The 20,690-nt window shown below is 47.4% G+C and overlaps 1 protein-coding gene across 1 annotated transcript in view; it reads right to left on the reverse strand.

Moving 5' to 3' along the window:
- Window positions 1-20,690, reverse strand: part of DGKG (diacylglycerol kinase gamma) — a 198,975-nt gene that overhangs the window by 47,491 nt on the left and 130,794 nt on the right. Inside the window, exon 21 of the mRNA XM_036851756.1 lies at window positions 5,155-5,245. Coding sequence (XP_036707651.1) covers window positions 5,155-5,245 — 91 coding nt within the window. The remainder of the gene's footprint in view (window positions 1-5,154; window positions 5,246-20,690) is intronic.

A 20,690-nucleotide genomic window follows, 5' to 3' on the forward strand; every position in this document is an offset into this window, starting at 1 on the left:
CCTGACACAAAATTAACCATTTTAAAATATATGATTCAGTGGCCTTTAGTACTTTCACTCACACTATCTTTTTGAGGTGTTAGAATAACACAGTCTTTGGGGTTGGTTCCGTTTTGTTTTAATAAAACAGTGCTGCACTGCACCTCCATGCTCATCCCCTTGTGAACTCACGCACAGGAAACTCTCCAGGTCTAGGACGTGAAGAACCTGCTGGGTCATTTGGCCTACAGGTGCATTTTCAGTTCAGCATTTGCTGTCAAACTGCTCTCCAGAGTGGTTTACCACTGCTGTCTGTCCCCCGGCAGTGTCTGAGAGTTTCCATTTCTGCTCCTTCTCCTGTCATGGGGTGCGATATTCCCCATCGTGGTGTGGGAGCCCCACAGCACAGAGTAGGTAAAAGAAATGAACCAGCTCCGGCAATGTCACCACGGAGAGATCTCAAGAACTAACGGTGAGTGAAAAAGGCAAGCTGCAGAGCACAAAAGGGTTGTGGGAACTCGACTCCATCCAGAAAATTTTATTTCTTTGGTTACAAAGATACTTGAAGGGAATACAACAAAATATTGACAAACACCAATTCTAAGTGAGGGGGAAATGGGAGGGTTTGATCTAAAAAGTTCTCAAAACCTTGTTGTATTAAAAAAAAAAAAATCCTCAATTAAAAGGGGGGAATTGATGTGCAGAGATTCCCAAAATACACTGGGTAACAGATTTTTTTGAAGCAGCTTCCACATTTGGACTCACTTTTTCCCCATGCAGAGGTTCATATTAGTGGAGCTGGCTAGCCTTCCCTTGTGAACATTGTTTAAAAGTAGATACAATATCAAGGAATTTTGGAAGTTCTTATTTTTAACCAGTAAAATGAAAATTTTCCACAGCTTGTAATAAAATAAGTGCTCAAGCAGAAGCCTGCCTCTTTTGCTCCATGTAACTACAGCTCAAAACCTGTGCAAGGCTATTCTGGGCCTGGGGTGCAGGAGGTGACTCACTGTGTCCCTCCCTCACCCTTCCCCCACCCGTTTATTCAGGTAAAATCAGATTAGAATAAACATCAAAGGCCGCTTTGGAAGGGAAGGGAAGTCAGAGACGTTGAGACCAGGGCTGATGACAACGATGTGGGTGACATGCTGGCTTCTTAATTAGAGGCAACCGCAATTTATGAGCACCCATTTCCCGGGAACGGCACTAACTTTCACAGCTTCCTTTGTGTGCCCATGGAAGAAGCATTTAGAGCATGCATTCGCAATATATATTTTTTTGCTCTCTTTTTCATAAATGTAAAAGTCTCATGCCTGCTTTTAATGTTATCTGAAATGTGAAAATAAATAAAAGTATGTGACTACGAGCAGATCAAGTATACCTCATACCTGTGAGAATCTCTGCTCTAGAATAAAGTGCCAGTACGGCCCTGAAACTCCTGAGTTTTGGGCAAATCTGGATTTGAAGCCTGACCTGACCACTCAGAGGCTGTGGACCTCAGGTGAGCTTCTCGCTTTCTCTTAGCTTCTATCCCCATCTCTGGAAAGGTGATATGATACCTGCCACTTGGGGCTGCTTTGTAGATTCTGTGAGGCACTTAGCACCACTGCCAGTTAACTTAAAAAAATAACAAACCTGAAAATGTTAATCCAAATAATAGCCTTGGGAAGTAGGCTAACCCCTTTCTTCCCATTTTATAGATGAGAATACTGAGGCCCAGACAACACACTTCCGCTGAGGAGGGCTAATGCTTGTCCGGGCCAAGCCCCTTTCACTGAGTCCCCCCCAACCAAGTATCTGCAGGTGAACAGTAGATCTGGAGTCACCTTCTCCCCAGCCTTAGTCTTTGACCCCAAAATAGTGTCCAGGGTGATTGCTCACGTGGCTCCTCAAGGCCCCAGGATCCAGTTTCCTTAGCACTAGTTAAGTAAGTATTATATTAACCAGCTCTTCTTGTATGTTCTGTCAACTGGGCTGTAAGCTTTATTTCAGAGAAGGGACCAAGTCTTCTAGGCCTCAGTAGGCCACAGGCCTCTGAAAAACAGGCTGTGTTCCTTGTGAGAGACTTTCAATGGAGACCTTCCCTGCATAAGCTCATTTTAGCTTTAAGTTTCACCATCCAAGTTTTACCAAGGTGACACACAGACACGAAACTAGAAATAGACTTTACTATCTGTTCCCCTGAACCCCTTACCTTTGTGCCCTTTCTCAAGTCGCTGAACCTCTCAGCCTTAGGTTCCTCAACCATAAAGTGAGGACATTAATATCTTCCCTGCATGTTCTGTGGATCAAAATAAAATGAGATGCTGTGGGAAGACCTTTGGTAAACTTTAAGGCAGTTTCCCTCTCTGACTCTCCTCCTGTCCAGCCTGAGCCCCCTCCTTCCTCAAATGAGCGGTAGGACTGTGCCCTCTGTTCTCTTAAAGCATTTCTCAGCAGACCTGCCCAGCTGCCCCAGCTGAGAGGGGACCAAGTGGTCTCACATTCAGTAAAGGAGGAAGAAACAGTGCGTCCATGCTGAAAAATTCGCCGAATTTCTAGTGCTTGTTAGGTCAATCTCTATTTACTGTGTTCTAAGCTAAACTCCTTCCAGGATGCCTAAAATCTCCTGTCTTACAAGTTTCCAGCAATGAAATCTTGGTCAAGTTACTTAATGTATCTGAGCCTCAGTTTCCTCATTTAACAAAATATGATAATACTTGCCTCACTGGGTTATTGTATCAAATGAGGACACATTACAGTAGGCAGTCAGAGCCTGTGATTTTTTTTTTCCCTCTTCCTTGTTGCTTTTCTCTCCCTTCTGTTTATCTTTCTAAACCTCCGTGCCTCAGCTTGCTTTCTGTGACGAGGGGATAAGAATACCTGGCCTACTTAGCTCCCTGCTTGTTGTGTGACTCTGGAATAAAGGCTGAGGTAGGGCTTTGGAAACGATGACATGTAGTATAAATACCTGTGTGGGGTTATTCCCTGGATCGCTGACCTTGAACTGATGAGTGTGCTGGTTCTCCCAGGCCTGGGCTGTTGTGTGCAGTGGCCACATGTAGAAGGTCACTTAACATACCTTCTCTTACTGCTCTTCCTGAGGCCCCTGATGCTCTCACGTCTACCTGTGGTGCCCTGCAGCCTCCTAACACCTGCCACTCACACGCCTCCCCCTTCTGCCTCTTTCACCTCCTCTGGATTGCAAGACCCAGGACCGTCCACCCACTGCTCCCTGGATACAAAATGATGCCTGCCCCAAATCCTCCAGGCTGTCAGAAGCCGCCTGTCATATGAGCCCCCCATCCTTGGCCTCATGAATAAATACTAAAAAGACTCATTATGGAGAGCTAAGGAAAATAAGACGTGCTCCCAAAGCCCCCAACGGCCCACAGTGTGAACACCCTCCCCCGCTGCAGAGGCCACCAGCCCCCTCTGCGGTTGAAGAAGAGCCGCTGAGTATTGGACTCAGAGGGGACCCGGGGTGCTGCCGGCTGGGAGCTGGCAGGGCGGGGCCCACAGAGGCAGGGGGGCTGAGCTGCTCTATTCTGGGCACAGTTTCAAGGCCAGCTGCAGGGAGAACAAGCAGTCGCTGTGTGTCTGCAGCTGGCAGCGGTTAGGCCAGGGCTGTCCCTCACTTGGGGTGTATTTAAAGACACCCCAGCAGATGATCATGCCAACAGCAAAAATGCACACATAGCTCCAGCCGCGTTCAGTCTCCAGCCCAGCCCTCTCCTCCTTCCCTGCAGCTCCCTGGCCGTGGATTTACGTATCCATAGAGGATGGCGGGCTCCTCAGCCTTTCCCCGGTGGAGGTGGTACCACCTGGGGACATGTGCCCCCGGCTCCTGGGCCTCTCTATCCTCTGACTGAGCCGGCTAAAAGTTCAGGGGATTAGCTGGGGCGGCTCCTCCCACCCTGGGGTTGGTAACCCGGCAACCGCTGGGGAGAGGCAGGCAGATGAGTCAAAGAGAAGCACTGAATCTCTGGCTTTGTGTTTTGTTTGTGAAAACTCCCTGTGAGCGCAGGCTCCCTTCTGCAGGGAGTGGCAGGGCTTTCCCACACTGCTTCAGGCGAAGTGCTCCTCCCCCAAGGGATGCCCGGGCCCCCCTTGACTGCTACTGCAGGCTTAGGGACAAAGCCCATGGGCCGAGAGGAGCCCATCCCCGCCGAACTCTCTGACCGCCTTTCACTTGTTTTTCTCAAGTGAAAACAAGACTACAGGCCTGAATCCCATGGGAAGGGGTTTGGGGGTGGGGGGCGGGCGGTGCGGGTTGGTAAACTGAGAACTATGTGCAAGGGACCCGATGGGCCTGAGGTCCCGCAGAGCAGAGACAGCAGGTGTGCAGAGAAGGTTGGGCTTTCAGGTGGCCAGAGACCAAGCAGACCTCTTCATAGAAGTGACAAGACCTCACGAGAGCAGCCCAGCAGATGCGGGCTGAGAGGTGGGAAGTGGGCAGCTTATCCGCCAGGACGGGAAGCTGCCGAGCTAAGCGTCTGAGGCAGGCTGCCCCACGTGCCGGCAGAGTGAGGAAAGCACGAGTGCACCAGTGGGATCGGCTGCGTAACTGGAGGGGCCTGGTTCAAAATGCAGATACAGGGCCCTTTGCTAAAAAATCATCAAGAATTTCAAGACAGTGTCAGAAGAGCATCAAACCAAGGGTCCTTCCGGGCGACTGTGCAGGTTGCACACCCGCGAAGCCGGCCCTGGGCGCCTGTGAGTCAGCTCCTTGAGAGCAGCGGCGGGCGAGCTGGGGGATCTCTGGTCACCTCCGGCCTCAACCCCAGACCCCTCAGCCCTGTGGCCATCAGTTCCCAGACTTTTACCAGGCTTGGGACATTGCCTCTACCCTCACAGCAGCTCCTCTCCCTGCGTGGGCAGCGCCTGTCTTCACCTCTCGGAAAAGGGGAACTTTCAAGGCTACAGCGGGGAGAGGGCTGAGGGCCGGAAGGGACTGCGGCCCTGGGTCCGCTGGGCCTCTAGGTCTCAGAGCCCCAGGACTCCCTGGACGGGCCGAGAAACGCAGGCCCCATGACTGGAGCCTCCTGGGAGTGAGGCCGTGGATGTGTTGGGAACAGGATGGATGTACAATGGACTACACTTGGGATCACCTCTTGAGGACGCTACAGGACATGTCCTGAGGGTGTGTAACAGTCCAGGAGCAGAACCAAGGTCCAGCAAGTCTTGGGAACTCACCTCCAACTCTATGTGGTCGTGGAGTTTCTTGCAGGTGGCTGCGAAGGTCTCCGAGGTGCCGAATTCAAAGTACCACAGCTTGTTCTTCATCCTGGACCACGAAGCAGAAAGATGGCTCAGTGATCTGTGTTTGAAATGGTCGTGTACAACAGCTCTGCTGTCGGTGTCCCCAGCCTTATGTTTTCAGCACTTGTTAATCGGATCAGGGATGGAAGATTTTTAACCAACCGTTCTTGCTATGAACTTAGAGAAAAACCCATTTATTTCTTAGACATCATGGCTACTCTGGGTGAACTGCCAACGGATCTGTGAACTTCCTGGTCAGAGCAGGAGAAAGGCCTGCTTTGACTCTGTATCTGGATCAAGGGAGGAGTTCCATGAAAGTCAACCAGAGGTGGCAAGGGACAGCATGCTCTCTGGTCACTGTCCTTTCTACTACTAACGCAGAGGAACTTCAATAGTTGGGGTACAAAGGGACGATCAGATAGCCCTTTGAGACTTGAGCGATGTACACTCTCAGGACAGAGGGGGAACAGCCCAATGTTAAACCAGCTAAAATGTGTGCTACTTTGCCTATGCTTTGATTGGGAGAAGCAGAGTGCAGAGAATTGGACACAGATTTGCAGGCAAGGTGGAAAGAGAAGAAAAAAAGTGAGTTGTTTGCTAGCAATAGTTCCCCCCACTTCTTTCTCAACTGTGTTTGCTTAGGCTATGACAATCCTTGTTCTGTTTGCTTCAAAGGAAGAGCTCACTATTTTGAACTTTAAACATTTTCAACATTTTCCTTATTGGGAAAAAAAAAAAACCACAATGGGGTTCCCACGCAGCTGGGAGCTTTGCGAAGTCAGATGGTGTGTCCCGACACTTGGTCGTTTTGATCAGATGGTCTCCCCAGGAAGTGTTTCTGAAGGTATTCCATTCCTTCCATGCCAACTGTCATCCCCTTATCAGGGGCTGGCTAAGAGAAGGGACACTGTCCAGTTTATAAGCTGGCAGATTCTGCTGAGGAAGGGTTAAACAAAATCACATTCTTCTCGGCACACTCTTCAGGAGAGAGGACGCCGCTTTGCATATTGCGGATCCTCCATCCTCAGATCTGTGGGCTAAGAGGAAAGGAGCATTCTTCAAAGGCAAGAAGGCTCTTATTTCTTCCTAGTATTCCTTAGGTCAGACTGTTTAGAATAACAGACAAAACTTTTCCCTCTACATTTCTCAAAGAGTCCACCTAGAACTGGAAGATGAGACTGTGTCCTCCCACTGCGTGAAGATTTCTAAGACCTAGTTGGGAAGGTTTCTGACTCTTGGTATGCAGGAGAAGAAATGACAAACGATGAAGGCAATAAGAATAAGCAAGATTTGTGGAGTTATGCTCACGAAGAAGGTTAGAAGGACTGGGTGTGCTTTAAGTAGACCAGTGCTTCTCAACCAGCGTGCTGCGGCACAGGTACGCCTGAGATACCGATCTCCTCAGCCTTCAGGGTGGCCAGGTTGGGGTCTGGGGCAGGCTGAGCACCCCCCCCTCCCCATGCCACAGCTGGCATTCTCTTCTGTGTGAGAGAGATGCCAAACAAGTGCTTTTGTTTTCTATGCCTGCCATGATATACATAGGAAACACTGCTCTGATCGCTAGTTCTCTGTATGCACAGTAAGGTGAATACAAACTACCTGGGGATTTCATTGAAATGCAAATTCTGATTCAGTCATTCAGGATTTGGGCATAAGAATTCCTTGTTTTCTAATAAGCTGCTAATGCTGGTCCAGGGATCACACTTGGAGCCGTGAGGATCTGGAGACTACATTTGTGGTTCTGAGACATTAGTATTCATAAGAATTACTTGGCGAATGTGATTAAAATGCTAGTTCCTGGGGTCCCATTTGTAGAGATTCTGTGTGATAGCTGTGGGGCGGGGCCCAGGAATACGCATTTTTATGAGTGCCCAGGTGATCATTATGCAGGTGGTCAGCTGTCAGGACTTTGAGAAACATTGCTCTAGATCCCAGTGAAATGACAGCCAAGGAAGAGGACAGACCGATTAACCCTGAAAGAGAGGATTCCTCAGGGAGGACAGAATGAGGGTCAGTGCCTTTCAATAGACAGTGATGGCAAAAGACCCAGTAATAGGAAAAACACAGATTGTCATAAATGTCAAGGTTGAGGATGCCCCTCCAGCAATGAGAGCATCTCTGCAGCCAGGAGACCCGCATTATGATTCCATTTTCAAATATTACTGCTGGTCTGAATCATGACTTTTGAAAGTTATTGCCAGGAGATTTAGAGTTTTAATAAAAATTTCCAGAAGCCACAAGCTATTTTTGCCCAGGAGTGGCTCTTCTGATGACCTAATAAGGTTAAGAGGTCATGGTTAGGTCAGTATCGCAGAATGACTGAGAGGATCAGACAGACTGCTCTTCCATTGCTGGTTAAGTGTCCATTGCTGGCTGTGTAACCTAAGCCTCAGTTTCCTGATCTGTAAAGTGGAGATAATAAAAAGATCCGCTTCAAGGGGTAGTTGAGAAGATTAAATGGGATGACTGCAAAGCACTTCCCATAATGCTTGCTGCATGATAAACTCACCAAGACTGTCAGCTACTTACTTATCAGTTATAATTTCAATGTCTTTTGAGTTGGCATGTTTGGATAACATAATAAGGTTAAATGACAGATCAGGTTGGGTAGCCGTAGACATTATACATTCAAATTTTTCTGGGACAGAAAAATATGTGATCATATTTGTCAGATCATGTGTCTTGACTTTTGGTTAAAAATACATGTTCCCGACATGTCTAATCTAATAGATTTTTTCCAGAGTCACAGACCACACCCTAATCCTTGGTTAATTATCTTGACTGGTCACATGATTGTCCAAAGACATGATGTTGATTGCAAATATGCTTTTAAGAAAGTGCACGTTTGGTGTGAGACAAAGTAGTTATCTATTCAAGAAATATTCGTCGTGCCAGGACTAGATAGGGTGCACTAGGTGCAATGAAGAACAAAACACAGCACTCCACGGGCCAGACACCTGGGAAGGGCAGCCAAGGAAACAGATCATAGGGTCGTGTGCCAAGCACTGGGACCACCTAGGAGGTGGGACATCCAATGCTTAGTGGGACCACCACTCATCCTAGGTGGGTGATGAGTTCCGAAGGATGTGGAAAGGAATGGGGAAGGTGGAGGAAGAACATTCTAGGCAGAGGAAAAAGCCCAAGCAATGGCACAGGGTAAGAGAGAGCATAGACCTGCTGGAGGGGATCTGGAACTCAAGGAGGGGTGGATTGGCCAGATAAGGCTGGAAGGGCAGATAGGAGCAAGATTATAAAGGCTGGGATGCCATGTTCAGGTGTTTGAGCTTTATCTTAAAGTCTATAGTGTGTCATGGACCATCCTTAAGTGGGGGTGGTGATAGGGGGTGGCAGTAGTGACCTGAACAGACTTGTGCTTTTTAAAGATCACTCTGTCCCAAGTCTGGAGAGTGGACTGCAAGGGGTGGGTACAGACTGGAGGCCTGGAGAATGGTTTTTAGGTGGTGTAGAAACTCAGGAGAAACCCAGGAGAGAATTGGGAAGGACCTGAACAAAGGTAGTGATAGTAGAGCTCAGGAGAAGAGAAGGGATTCACAAACTAAAATACAGGAGGTGGAATTGACAGGGCTGGTTTGTTGTAAGGAGTGAGTAAGAAAGAATAGTCAAAGTGACACCCAAGTTTTTGTCTGAGATGGCATGATTGGTGGCAGGTGCTGTTCACTGAGAGAGTGGCGCAGATCAATTCTCCAGTGGCAGTCCTCTTTGTAATTGAAGGACAGCACTTTTGTGTTGTGGCTCATCTGTCCATCCATCCATCCATCCACCCACCCACACATGCACTCATCCATCCATTCACCCATCCATACATCATCTATTGAGCCATACTATGGACCAGGCACTGCATAAAGGCCTGGAGATAAGTGATGAGTAAGACAGGCAGGATCTCTGCCTCACAGAGTTTACATACTTTTAATAGCTTCCCCAAGATGCTAACCTCTGCCCCACAGGGAACTATGTGTTCAAAATCTGACAGCTTTTGGGACTTCCCTGGCGGTCCAGTGGTTAAGACTCCGTGCTCCCAATGCAGGGGGCATGGGTTCGATCCCTGGTTGGGGAACTAAGATCCCTGCATGCCGCATGGTGCGGCCAAAAAAAAAAAACAAAGACGAAATCTGACAGCTTTTATTTCTCCTCTTTTAACTCGGGCACATTTTAGTTAGAAGTAAATACATTCTATTCCTATGGTTCTTTGGTTTTGCACTCTGCTAAACATTTCACGTATACGATCACTTTCGATTCCCTGAAGAGCCCTGTGAAGTAGGTACTATTACTACAAGTCAGGGAAGACTTGGGGGAGAAGTAAGTTGCCTAAGGTTGCAGAGCAAATAAGTGCAGAGGGGACACCCAACCCTGACTGTCGGACCCCAGAGCCTGTGCTTTGCTCCCCTGCCACGGTATCTTCTCATGCTTTTGCATGTTGTGTGGTGTGGTGGTGTGTGCTCCTATTACACTGCCTAGGCTGCCCTGGTTGTCCTTCACGAGGCTGTGAAATGGATGCAGGTGTGGGCCTGGGGTGTTAGTGGTTGCCTCATGCACTAGGAAATGCTGTCTGATGAAGAGTGTGTGTCGCCCCCCGCCCCCCTCCCCCAGGTCCCAGTGGCCAGGGAGGTTCTAGAGGAGTTTCAATTGGATTTGTCACAGGAACCTCCTGGTCTTGAATCTACACAGTCTCAGAAAGTCAGGGAGACCAGAATTGATCCCTAGAAAAGCCAGATGCTCCCAGGACACCCTGCACCTTTCATTCTCTCTGCTCACCCAGAAATGAGGCAGAGGCAGTGCACTTGCACCATCTCCTACACAGAGTGAAACAGGGAAAGCTGGGAGACAAACGTAAATTGTTCCTTGGGTACCTCCAACTTCAGCTTCAACGCCGGCCAATTTTGGCCACTCATAACAAGAGAGGGTAGTGTGGCCTAATGCAAAGACCCCACAATGGAATCGAGGAGCCCTGCCTTCAAATTCTGACTCTGCCCTTTATGGGTTGTATAACTTTGAACATTTTTTTTACTTTTCTGAGCCTCCTTACTCATAAAATGGGTAAATACCTAATTCACAGAATGTTATAGATACCGAATGAGACATGTAAAATCATCTAGAACAGCTCTTGGTCTATAGGCCCTCATCCCCTATACACATTAAAAGTTTGTTGATTGAATGCCACCAATGGCCTGTCAATAATCAAAGTACTATCTTCCTAATGAAGGTCACATATCTTGTTTCTCAGAAAAATTGCCGCTAGCCTTATATTAGATAATATAGAGGAGGATTACTTTGGTTGCCTCTGTCCTGGCCACCAAAATGGTTGAAAGTACAAAGGCTGGGGCCATGGGGGTAGGGGCAGAAGAAGGAAGAGACTCCTCTTGGGATAAAGGTTGATCAGGTGGAGATGACCCCCAGAACCCTGCATGATTGAGGCCCACTAATGGTGGGCCCTCAGGTGGAGGTTGTCTTCAGGCCAACCTGGGGTGAGGTTGACACAGGCCAAGTGACACAGAGAAGACAAGACAGACCCTCTCTTTGTATATGTTGGGAGGTTGTCGCCAAGGACTTCACTGGCAGGCCTATCTGAGGCCGGGTTCCCTAAATGTTTCTCAGCTGCTCTGAAAACAGGAAGGAAGGCAAGCTCCCAGCCTACTGTCATTGCGTACCGAGACACCAGGGAGCAGTAATCTGGATTCTTTGGTTCTGTCTACACTGGCAGAGCAGATTTGTATATCACATAATCAACAGGTTATTTGTTGATCTGGAAGTAGAGAAAGACTCTCATCAGGGAGGCTTTGGGCTTTTGGTTTTGCACTCTGATAAATATTTTACACATATTATCTCTTTCCATTCTTGGAAGAATCCTATGAGTAGGTACTCTTGATACAAATAAGAAATTCACAGGTTGAAGCAAATTCACCTCTGCCTCATCGTCTCTTTTCCCCTTCCCCTTTTCCCTCTACCAGCACCAGCACCTTTCCAAAGCCTTTGGTAAAAGCCAACAGGCATGTGATACCCTGTAATTTGACAAAGCCCCCACTCTTCCTGCTAAGTAGACAGCCTGACTGCCAGCATTCCTCTTGTCTTTTGAAGATGTCTCCCCCGCCACTTTACCCTTAGCCCTTGCTGGAGGTTTGCTGCTGCTGCATGGGGCACTGGTTTCCGTCTGTTTCATTTTCAGTTGTACAGGAACATGGCATTTGGAATCCATGAGGCTAGGGTTCATGCCTGGCTCTGCCACTTCCTGGTTAGACAAGTTATTTCAGTTCTTTGACCCTTCATTTCTTCTTCTACAAAATGGGAATGTTATTTTCTACCCAGCAGAGTTGTGAAGCTCACGTGGCAAATGCAAAGCACCAAGCAGGTGTTTAACACATGGGAAGTGCTCCCTGACTGTTCTATCTGGTTGCTAGGAGACACACTCACTGGGAGACTCGCTCCCCAAAGGCTGCAGGGCTAAGGGCAGGAGCAGTGTGCCGGTCTATCCCAGGCAGCCAATATTTTTTGAAGAAAATAAAACTAGCAATGTTTTAATGACTTCTGGACTGCTTTTTCTGCATCCCTCTTCCTGAGTTTTTTTTGGCCCACCATTTCTTTCCTTCTCATAATCACCTTTCAGCTGGAGATGACTAATCCTTAACCAGTTGTCCTGAGGCTGGTTTCCAGGTCCACGAAACTCCTAGGTTCACTGTCAGGGTCTAAACTACCCTGGTGAACCTGTTCTTGGGGCAGAAGCCCCTTGTCTGGGCTCCAAGGGACTCTCAGTCACATGGAGGAGCGGCAAACAGCAGCAGTGACACCATGGGTTGATTCTATTTCTGGGCTTTCTTAATTTCCCCCTGCTTTCTAAGAAAATAATATTGATTATCAGTTGAATCTTTTCATTTGACAGATGAGGGGAAAATGAGACGAATTAAAAATGTTCTTTTATATTTGTCAGCAATTTAGGGCTGGATTCAGTCACCATCCTGACAGCCTATGAATAGCCTGTCTTCAAGGATGTCCACAAGAAAAACCAAGCTAGCTGCTGGGCATTTTCACCAGCAAAGGCAACGAGCTTCTGGTGGCCCTTTTCTGATCATCTAGGAAGTTTTAAGGGCAGGAGACTTTTGAAGTCATCAAAACATGAAAACATCTCTTTGGACGTAGAAGGCTACAAAGAAGACACTAGAGCTATTTCTAGAAATAGGAGCCCTTGAAGTGAAGGTATTCCTCTTTGTGGTTTGGACTTTGATAATCAGGTTCCCTGAGTGGGTCATGACTCGATCAGTCAGTTAGGCCTCTCTCAGCCCAGTGAAGCAGATGCTGCCCACGTGATGGTGCTCTGTGTTGTGCTGAGGGAGCCGAATGATATGGGGGCCATGCTGGGCCAGTGGGCAGGAGACTCCCCTCCAGCCCCAGTTCTCATACACACTAGAAGGTGATACCGCAAGAGTTACTTGGGGACTCCCAGACTCAGTTTCCTCATCCTATAATGAAGGGCTCAGAACGATGGATTTCTGAGATTTCTCCAAGCTCCGTGAACAACCTGAGATAACAGGATACAGGGTAGGGTCGGATGGCCCACGTGCACCACAACCAGTGCCGTGTAGAAGTGTGGGCCCAAGTATTGCCAGAGCTGCCATTTTTTACAAAGATGCCAGAAATGTGTTTTATGTAAAATCTCCTGATTATTAAAGTTGCAACCAGTTCAACTCTTTAAAAGCACACTGTATAGGCCAAAAACTACACATCCAGGGAGAACTATGCCTAGCCAACAGGTTACTTCAGTACACTAGCTATACATTTTCATAAGGTTCATCTCAACTAAAAAACAAAAACAAATGATCTCACCTAATACCATGGGTTTGCTGGGTTACTGGTGGTGGTATTGCTATGACTACTAAAGATAGTAGACTGGTGCCAGGTTATTCAGGAAAATAGTAATCTAGCACAACCAGACAGGTATGATAGCAACACAGGAAGGGCAAATGCAACTCGAGCTGAATGACGACTGTTAGCAATAATACCGAGACTACTTTATCTGTTAACATTTTACATTATTTGAATCCCAAGTGCTTTTGGACGCTTAGTAATTGTGTTAACTAAAGTTTAGATCAAAGGTTTCAAAAAGAAAAATAAAAGCCAAGGTAGGTGGCTTAGTTCTAAGGCCAGGATGTCCAGTCCTGTAAGGGACCAGTGACTGTCCCCTCACAGGTGCTGCAGAGGCCACCTGTGTTACCTGCACACCCAGCTGCCCTGGCCCATCAGAGAGCTTGTCACCACACCGAATCCACCCTGCATGCTGTCCCCTGCTCTCGCTGTTCACTGGAATGGCACTCGGTGACCTGCAGGCACAGAGCTGTGGATGGCAGGGGCTCTTCCAAGAGGAGGCGGTGACCCCTTTGGTACAAGGGAGAGTGAGCCCCCAGCAGTCAGGAAGCAGGCTTTATAAATAGCTGTTTCTGTTCTCTGAGTGTGACTCTTGGGCCCGCTGTTCCTGCCAACAGATTTGTCTTGGCTCAGCTCAAGGGGCGAGGTATTCCCTGGCTTTTTTCCATACTGGGGACAAGACTGGTGTTCATGGCGCTCAGAAAAATCTAGGGTGGTGAGTGGACGGGAGGACTGGAGACCAGAGTCCAGGAGCGTGTGGGCAGAGGTATGGGGAACAAGAAAGAGGGGAGCGCTCAAGAAGGGTCTAAAGAAAATGAAAAGACCAAGAAAGGAGGGAGAAACCCGCCTAGCATGTATTTTATAGTATATAGATCGAACCCTCTTAATAACCTATGAAGGCACTTCTGAAGTCATTTTCATGTGTGAAAAGTTACCTGCAAAATCACAGATGACAGAGTGTTTGCACTTAAGGGAACTTCGGGGTCCAGGGATTCCCAGCCAGGAGATCACAGGTTCCAAGGAATATTCCAAAGTATGGAAGGAGTCCATGAGTTGCTGTCAACATTTCTTAATATGTAATAGTACTTGGGCATTTACTCACAACAAAGACTGCACAGACTAACTAGTGGGTTAAAGTGTTTTGTGACATCAAATGGAATAAAATCAATTACATCGGTTAGTCTTGGCAACCAGAGGAACTGATTGAATGGCAAATGGATATTGTTGATTCATAAAGATGGAAAATGAATGATTACTTAGAACAGCCTTATGGCTGACAGAAATCTTATTCAGTATGGCACCGATGGTGGGGGGCTGGTGGCGAAGAATAAATAAAAATAGTGCACTACTGGATAGGATCTGGGTGCATGCAGAACCATCACTCCATACCAGCTCTGGATGGTGCTTCCTTTCTAAACCATAGCAGCCTTCTCAGGGTACAGATTAGGAAACGGAGACCAGTCCTCGAGGATGCACTGGCTGGAATTCGAACCCCAGCTCCCAACTTCCCATCCTTATCCCTTACGCTTCCACTCCCCCCCGCTCCTCCTGCGGCTATGCCCCAAAGGCATCTGAGAGAAGTGGAAAGGTCAGCCAAAGCCACAAGAGCTGGTGACTGCAAAGCTGCGGGCCATTCTCATGCCTGCCTGTGGGCTGGCTTTGATCACATCTACTGCTCAGGCCACGGGAAGGCCACGAGCTCCAGCTCGAGGTTGGCCGGCTCGTTGCTCAGGACCCCGCGGTGCTTTTCCCCACAGAGTGTGCAGTCTGGGTCTCCCTGTTGGTCTCCGGTCTCCACTCTTGCCCCAAAGTAACAAAGGGCCAAACCCACTGGCCTCATCCAGAGCAGTGTCTCTACCCCTTCAAGGGTAATTCTAAACTGCAGAGAATCTGCTCCCTCTGAGCAGTGACCCTTCTCTTGCACACAAGACAGTTTGTTTCCGTGGACTAGGGACAGAGTCTCCTTTGGTCGGCGCTCCCGAATTCTGCCCGGCACCCGACAGTATCTCCTGCTAAGGGCAGGACTCCAGCACGAAGCCAGCCAAAGTCTGAAACCGGACCCTCCCCCAGTGCAGCACCCGGAGACACACGTGTGTGCAGGCACACACCCAGGTCCAAACAGGGAGGCTTCTCTCAGGCTCTCCATCCACGGGTACCGAGCACACTCACGGCCTCTGATGCTCTGAGGCCCCGGGGTCTCTCCAAAGCCCGACTCGAGAACCACCACAGTGATGGGAATGCCACCACATGGTCCTGCCACTTTGGGGGTGACCCTCAGGAGAGACAGCTGGTGAGGCAGCTAGGGTTTTCCTCTCCTGAGGGCCTGAGTGTCTAGAGTGTCTTTCAGTCAGTATCCGTCCTTGCCAGGAGAAAACAGCTACCTTCCCCCATCCAAAAACGTAAAAATAAAAATAAAAATAAAATAAAAAATCTCACCGAGTTTGGCTGTTTTTAGCAATCCTTTCTCCCTTTGAAGATTTATTTGTGGAATGAAAATCCCCTTCAGGCCTGTTTGGCTGAGGCTACAGGGCTCTGAATAAGCTCGATCGCACAGTTCTCAGACAGCAAAATCCAATACGGGGACAAAAAGCAATCCTGCTCCCGGAGGGAAAGGGGCAAAGGCAGATGGGTGTGGGGTCTCTAAGGTTCTGTAACGACTGCTTAGCTGTTGTACAGCTTTTTGATTCCGAGCTACGTTTTGCCAGCACTCACACATCCATCAGCCCAGGAAGCTGGTATCTGAAGGCAGGAAGGGACGGTTAGGGCCGAGGTGGGGAGGACGGCAGATTAGAACATAGCCCTGAACACCTGGAGAAGGTAGGCTAAGGAAGCCCTCAGAAGCTCCTGCTGAGGAAGGCCACTTCCTGGGTCCTGAGCAACCACGGTTAGAAACTGAGGAACTGTCTCGGGGAGCAGGAGGCGAGCCCCCAAAGCAGGTCCACACCCTCACCCTACCGCAATTCACGCTACCAGCATTCCCAGGGAGGCCCCGAGAGAGACAGCAGAGCTTCCCCTCCCTCTCCGTGCCCTCCACTCCAGCTCACCCCCAGCTGTTGGGAATCCCTCAGTCCCCACTTATCCAGTGTCTATTTTGTGCTGGACCCTCACTAGCTGCTTCAGGAGCCAAAGGGTCCCCTCACGGGGTCCTCACACCTGTCTTCTGTGGTGGGTGCTATGTGGTTATTTTGCAGATGCGTTTGGGGCTGTTGTTTCTTGGCAAATGCACGGCTGGCCTCGAGTGGTATCGTGGTGTCTGAGGGGTGCTGGTTGAATATCTCTCCCTCCCACGACCAGCCTTTCTGAGTTTGAGGCGCTGCCCCATTTGTGATAGGTCAGGTTACAAAAGTTCCATGCTTAAGCCAGTTGTTTGTCACTCGGAGCACATTTTCCCATAGAAACAATGTTATGTTGAGATTGGGTTCTCAGAGTAACTACCAAAGGCGATTAGCCTGTTAGGTATCCAATGTCTAGTTTTGGACACAGCTTGGTAGAGCTAAAAGCCCTGGTTAGAAGCTAGAAAGGCCTGGGTTCCAGCCCCAGGTCAGTTACTTACTTGCTATGCGGCCTTGGGCAAGTCATTTAGTCTCTTTCCCTTAGTTTCTTCATCTTTGAATTGGGATGATATTCCCTACCTTGCAGGGGTTGTTGGGAATATTAGTTGAGAATGTATACGTGGGTCCTCTGACATACACTCAAATAATGAAGGAATAGAACTCCACTGCCACGTATAAAACTGGCTTTGTGGCCTCATGGATTCTGAGTCCCAACTTGAAATACAAATGGCACGTCTTTCCTGCTGAATTTGGATTGGAGAATATTTGCTTTCCTCAACTTCCTGGAAAAGAAACATGGGGACTCTTCCACCCTAAAATCCCTGGTGGCCACCCTGAAGTCTGGGCTGGAGTTCTGATTAGACTGGGACTGGAGTTGCCAGAGGGAAGTAAGAAGCAGAAGAGGTAGGAAGGGGAGGAAAGGGCACGACTCAAGTATGCATCGTATTTCTTCCTTTGGCTTTCATAAAACTGCACGATGATCTGGTTACTTTCTCCGAAGTTTCCTGTGCCTTCTACACCATAAGCCAGTTGGATGCTTCCTGGTCAGAATTAAATACAGAGTAAGGCAGTTCCCTCCTTGCTCCCTCTACCTTTTAAATCATGAAATTGTTAGCAAGGCAAGTCAACAATTCATTTGATGGGGCAGATACCTGAATAAATATCCTCTTCCCATCTTTATTCCATCTTCTTCCTGTGCTGCTTTGAAAAAATCTTAAATGGGAAAGCATCAGCCAGAGCCTCCCTCTGCCTGAGAAGACTGCAGTATACACTGCCAGCAAAATCCTTTCTTTTTTGCCTTTTTGAAAATCTCATCCGTATGCTCTTGGCTTTGCTTCCACTCGGACGTTTGTGACTTCTTCTACTTATGTACACACTCCTAACACCTATTTCAGTGACGGTGATCAGGTGAACTTGTCACCCTGACCTAGCACGGCGTTCTGGCTGTGTGTTCTACCCACCACATCTCTGCTGTCTCGGAGGTCATGCTTGTCTCCCCTGTTCACTTTGCCCCCTCACTGTGCAGTTGGCAAACGTCTCTCCACTGTGGATGTGACCCCACTGCCAGTCCCTCCGATAACTGCTTAGCACCCCCTTTCCCAGGCCTCATATTTCTAGCTCACACCTGCTGCCCCTCTGTGGGTTGTGATTTTAGAGTTTCATTTGAACATTCTACTTTATCCCCTTTAAATCTCATTTTAAAGCTCTCCTGTTTGGTCTTCAAGTCTCCGGCCAAAAATATTTTTCTTGGTTTATGTGACAAGCTCCCAATTCCTTGCCAAGGGGCCTGTCATTACAGCATCCAAATCCATGGTCCAGAGGAATAGGCGTTCTCAGCTCAGTTACAGAGCAGCTCGTGTTCCCCATACACGCATGCCTGTTTCTTCTAAAATCTTGACTAATGGCTGAGGAAGAGACTAGAGCATCACCTCTGCCCCATGTCCCTTAGTTTCCTACCCCAGATACCAGAGTCACCAGAGATACTAACCAGGATTCCTCTGGATGAGTGACTTGTTCCCACACCCATGGCCAGAAGGGAGAAATAGTCTATGGGTTATTTGAGCATGTTTACTCCTTTTTGTCTTTAACGCAGGGGTTTTCACCAACGTGAATTCAGCAAAATATTGGTCTCACAAGACGCTCTGGGGTATGGGGATTCTGTGGTCAACTAAATTTGGGAGACTAAATAATTTATCCTGCTTTTGCATGGTCTCAATAGGTTAGAATCTACGTATACTAAAGGCTCTACATTATCATACAGAAAAGAAATAGATTTAACTTTGAATTTTCCCATGATTGAGCTCCCCTGTCTTCCTGTGCCTCTCCTTTTAACATCCCGTGGAATGCACTTTAACCAATGCTAATTGCTTGAAGACAACCTGATTGTGACTCCCACAGGCGCTCATCAAACCTCATGATGATCCTGTTAGCTGTTCTACTTTCCCTTCTCCAGAAGGTCCAAATCTATCTCCTTCGAGTACAATCTCATACTTTAATTTTTTTCTCCCCAAAAGGGATTGGGCCTTCCCTCTTTATTTCTATGTTATATCTACTTATTAATCAAACTCTGATTCTGCTTTATGTTCTCTTTGACCTTCTGAGTGCCTTTTCTTTCTGGATCATTTCTTTTAGGATATCTAAGAACCCTTCATCAGTGCAAAGACACTGACCTCTTAGGTTTCCTCAAGCCTATTCATTCTCTCCTTCGGTAGGAGACCAGTTTACATTTGCAACACCAATAATTTGTGACCATGGTGGAGCAAAAAAAAAAAGTAATTGGCCCCCATCATATCCCTAAGTTTATATTTCCTGGGCATCAGTGTGACAACTTGGAGGCCTACAGATCTTATGAGGCTTGGAAAGGTGTTTGACTTGCACAGCGGTTTTTAAAATTGGAAGATATTTTACATAAACACCTGGAGCCCAGCTTCTCTTGAGAAATCAGATCTGTTAACACTGGGTTGCTTTCCAACCTGGCAACAATTGACCAGAGCTGAGTACTGGCTGCTCGCATTACACAGGGTATATTGTCTCCACTTTGCCAGAGTTACCACCACTCCTTAAAGCCTTATATCCTCCCACTTCCCTCATTTACATTAACTGCCTGTCTCTGCTGACATTTGGATTTGTGACCCCTCATATAGACCTCTGTAGTTTCCTCCTGGGAATCTTCCTAAAAGCTGCCTCAAAAGTGTCTCTCCCACCTCCTTCCCAATCTGATCCTTTCCATCTGTGCTCTGGTACCTTTGGTTATGAGTCCTAATATGTGTCTGGTTTGAAGGTCTGACCAGCTGCAGGACAGTAAGAGCTGAAGCTGTTGGTATTTGTAAAGATCATGTGCACAGAAATGAAATATCAACCCAAGCCCACCTTTTCGGGGGAAAATTTTTTTCAGTTGTTCTATGTTTATAAATCAGGTACAACCTGGTAAGTTATCAACTATTCAGCAATCATGGAACACCAAGTAATGAACTTGTCCTTTAACTACTGCAGAAGTAGCTTAAGTTCATGTTTACCTTGCCCCTGAATTTCCCACTTTGCACACATGGATGGTTATTATGAATGTTAACATTATACTATCAAGTCTTGATAATTAAGGGACAAGTTATCCAGTCCCCAAATCTCTTCTTCTTTTCTAACCCATTGACTTACTGTTGGTCATTTAATTTTTCTGTAGTACACTCATCTCCAGTTGGGTGGGGAACATGATTATAAGTACAAATCATGAACCAGGCCATCGGCTCAAGTTGGAGGGCATCCTGTTGTATTTTCCTCACCCCCAACCCTGCAAGTGTTTGCAGAAACCCTGATTATAAGAAGCCTCCACCCCTCTCCCTACCCAAGTTCAGGGATGGGGTGGGACAGAAGACAAAAGGGAGAACCTGATTAACTAGAATGCTCTGTGTTGATGGCTCCAATAAAAGTTTCACTGAGATTAACAGTTTGGGGTTTTAATTTATCCATGACATTCCTACCACCTCTTGCCCTGTGGTAACCCAAAGCTGGAGATTACAGACACACTTTCAGCTCATTGAGTTCAAAGGCAAGGTAGGGTACTTGGCTTGATTGGCACTTTGGAACGCTCTCCAAAATGGTCCACTTTCAAGATTAAAGGGACTCTTCATTCAACAGAATAGAAAACATCTTGTTACTAGACAGTGAGGAATTTCAACCTAAGTGTAGGTTCAATAAACATGAATATTCAGCAATTATGTTAAGCCCCTGATACTTTGACAACTTGAGGGTATAAGTACACTCTTGGAACGAGGAGAGCCCCTCATTCATTGAAGAGCATTAGAAGATCGGGAAAAGGCTTTCTTAGTAAAATGTGAAGTGGTAAGGCAAAAAAGACAAAAAACAAAAAACAAATAAAAACCCCCACCACCACTCCTACAATCTTCAAAGTAGAGATCTGTAATCTTCAAAGTAGAGCTCTGAAGACCTCTCTCAGAGTGATGTTTGTAGAAGGGATGCTTATACTGGGAAGGGGGGTAAAACCTAAAATCCAGTCCAGAGCTAAGATTCTATATGTTGTTATTATAGGTA

This window comes from Balaenoptera musculus, chromosome 4 (genome assembly GCF_009873245.2).
Source record: "Balaenoptera musculus isolate JJ_BM4_2016_0621 chromosome 4, mBalMus1.pri.v3, whole genome shotgun sequence".
Taxonomy (NCBI): domain Eukaryota; kingdom Metazoa; phylum Chordata; class Mammalia; order Artiodactyla; family Balaenopteridae; genus Balaenoptera; species Balaenoptera musculus.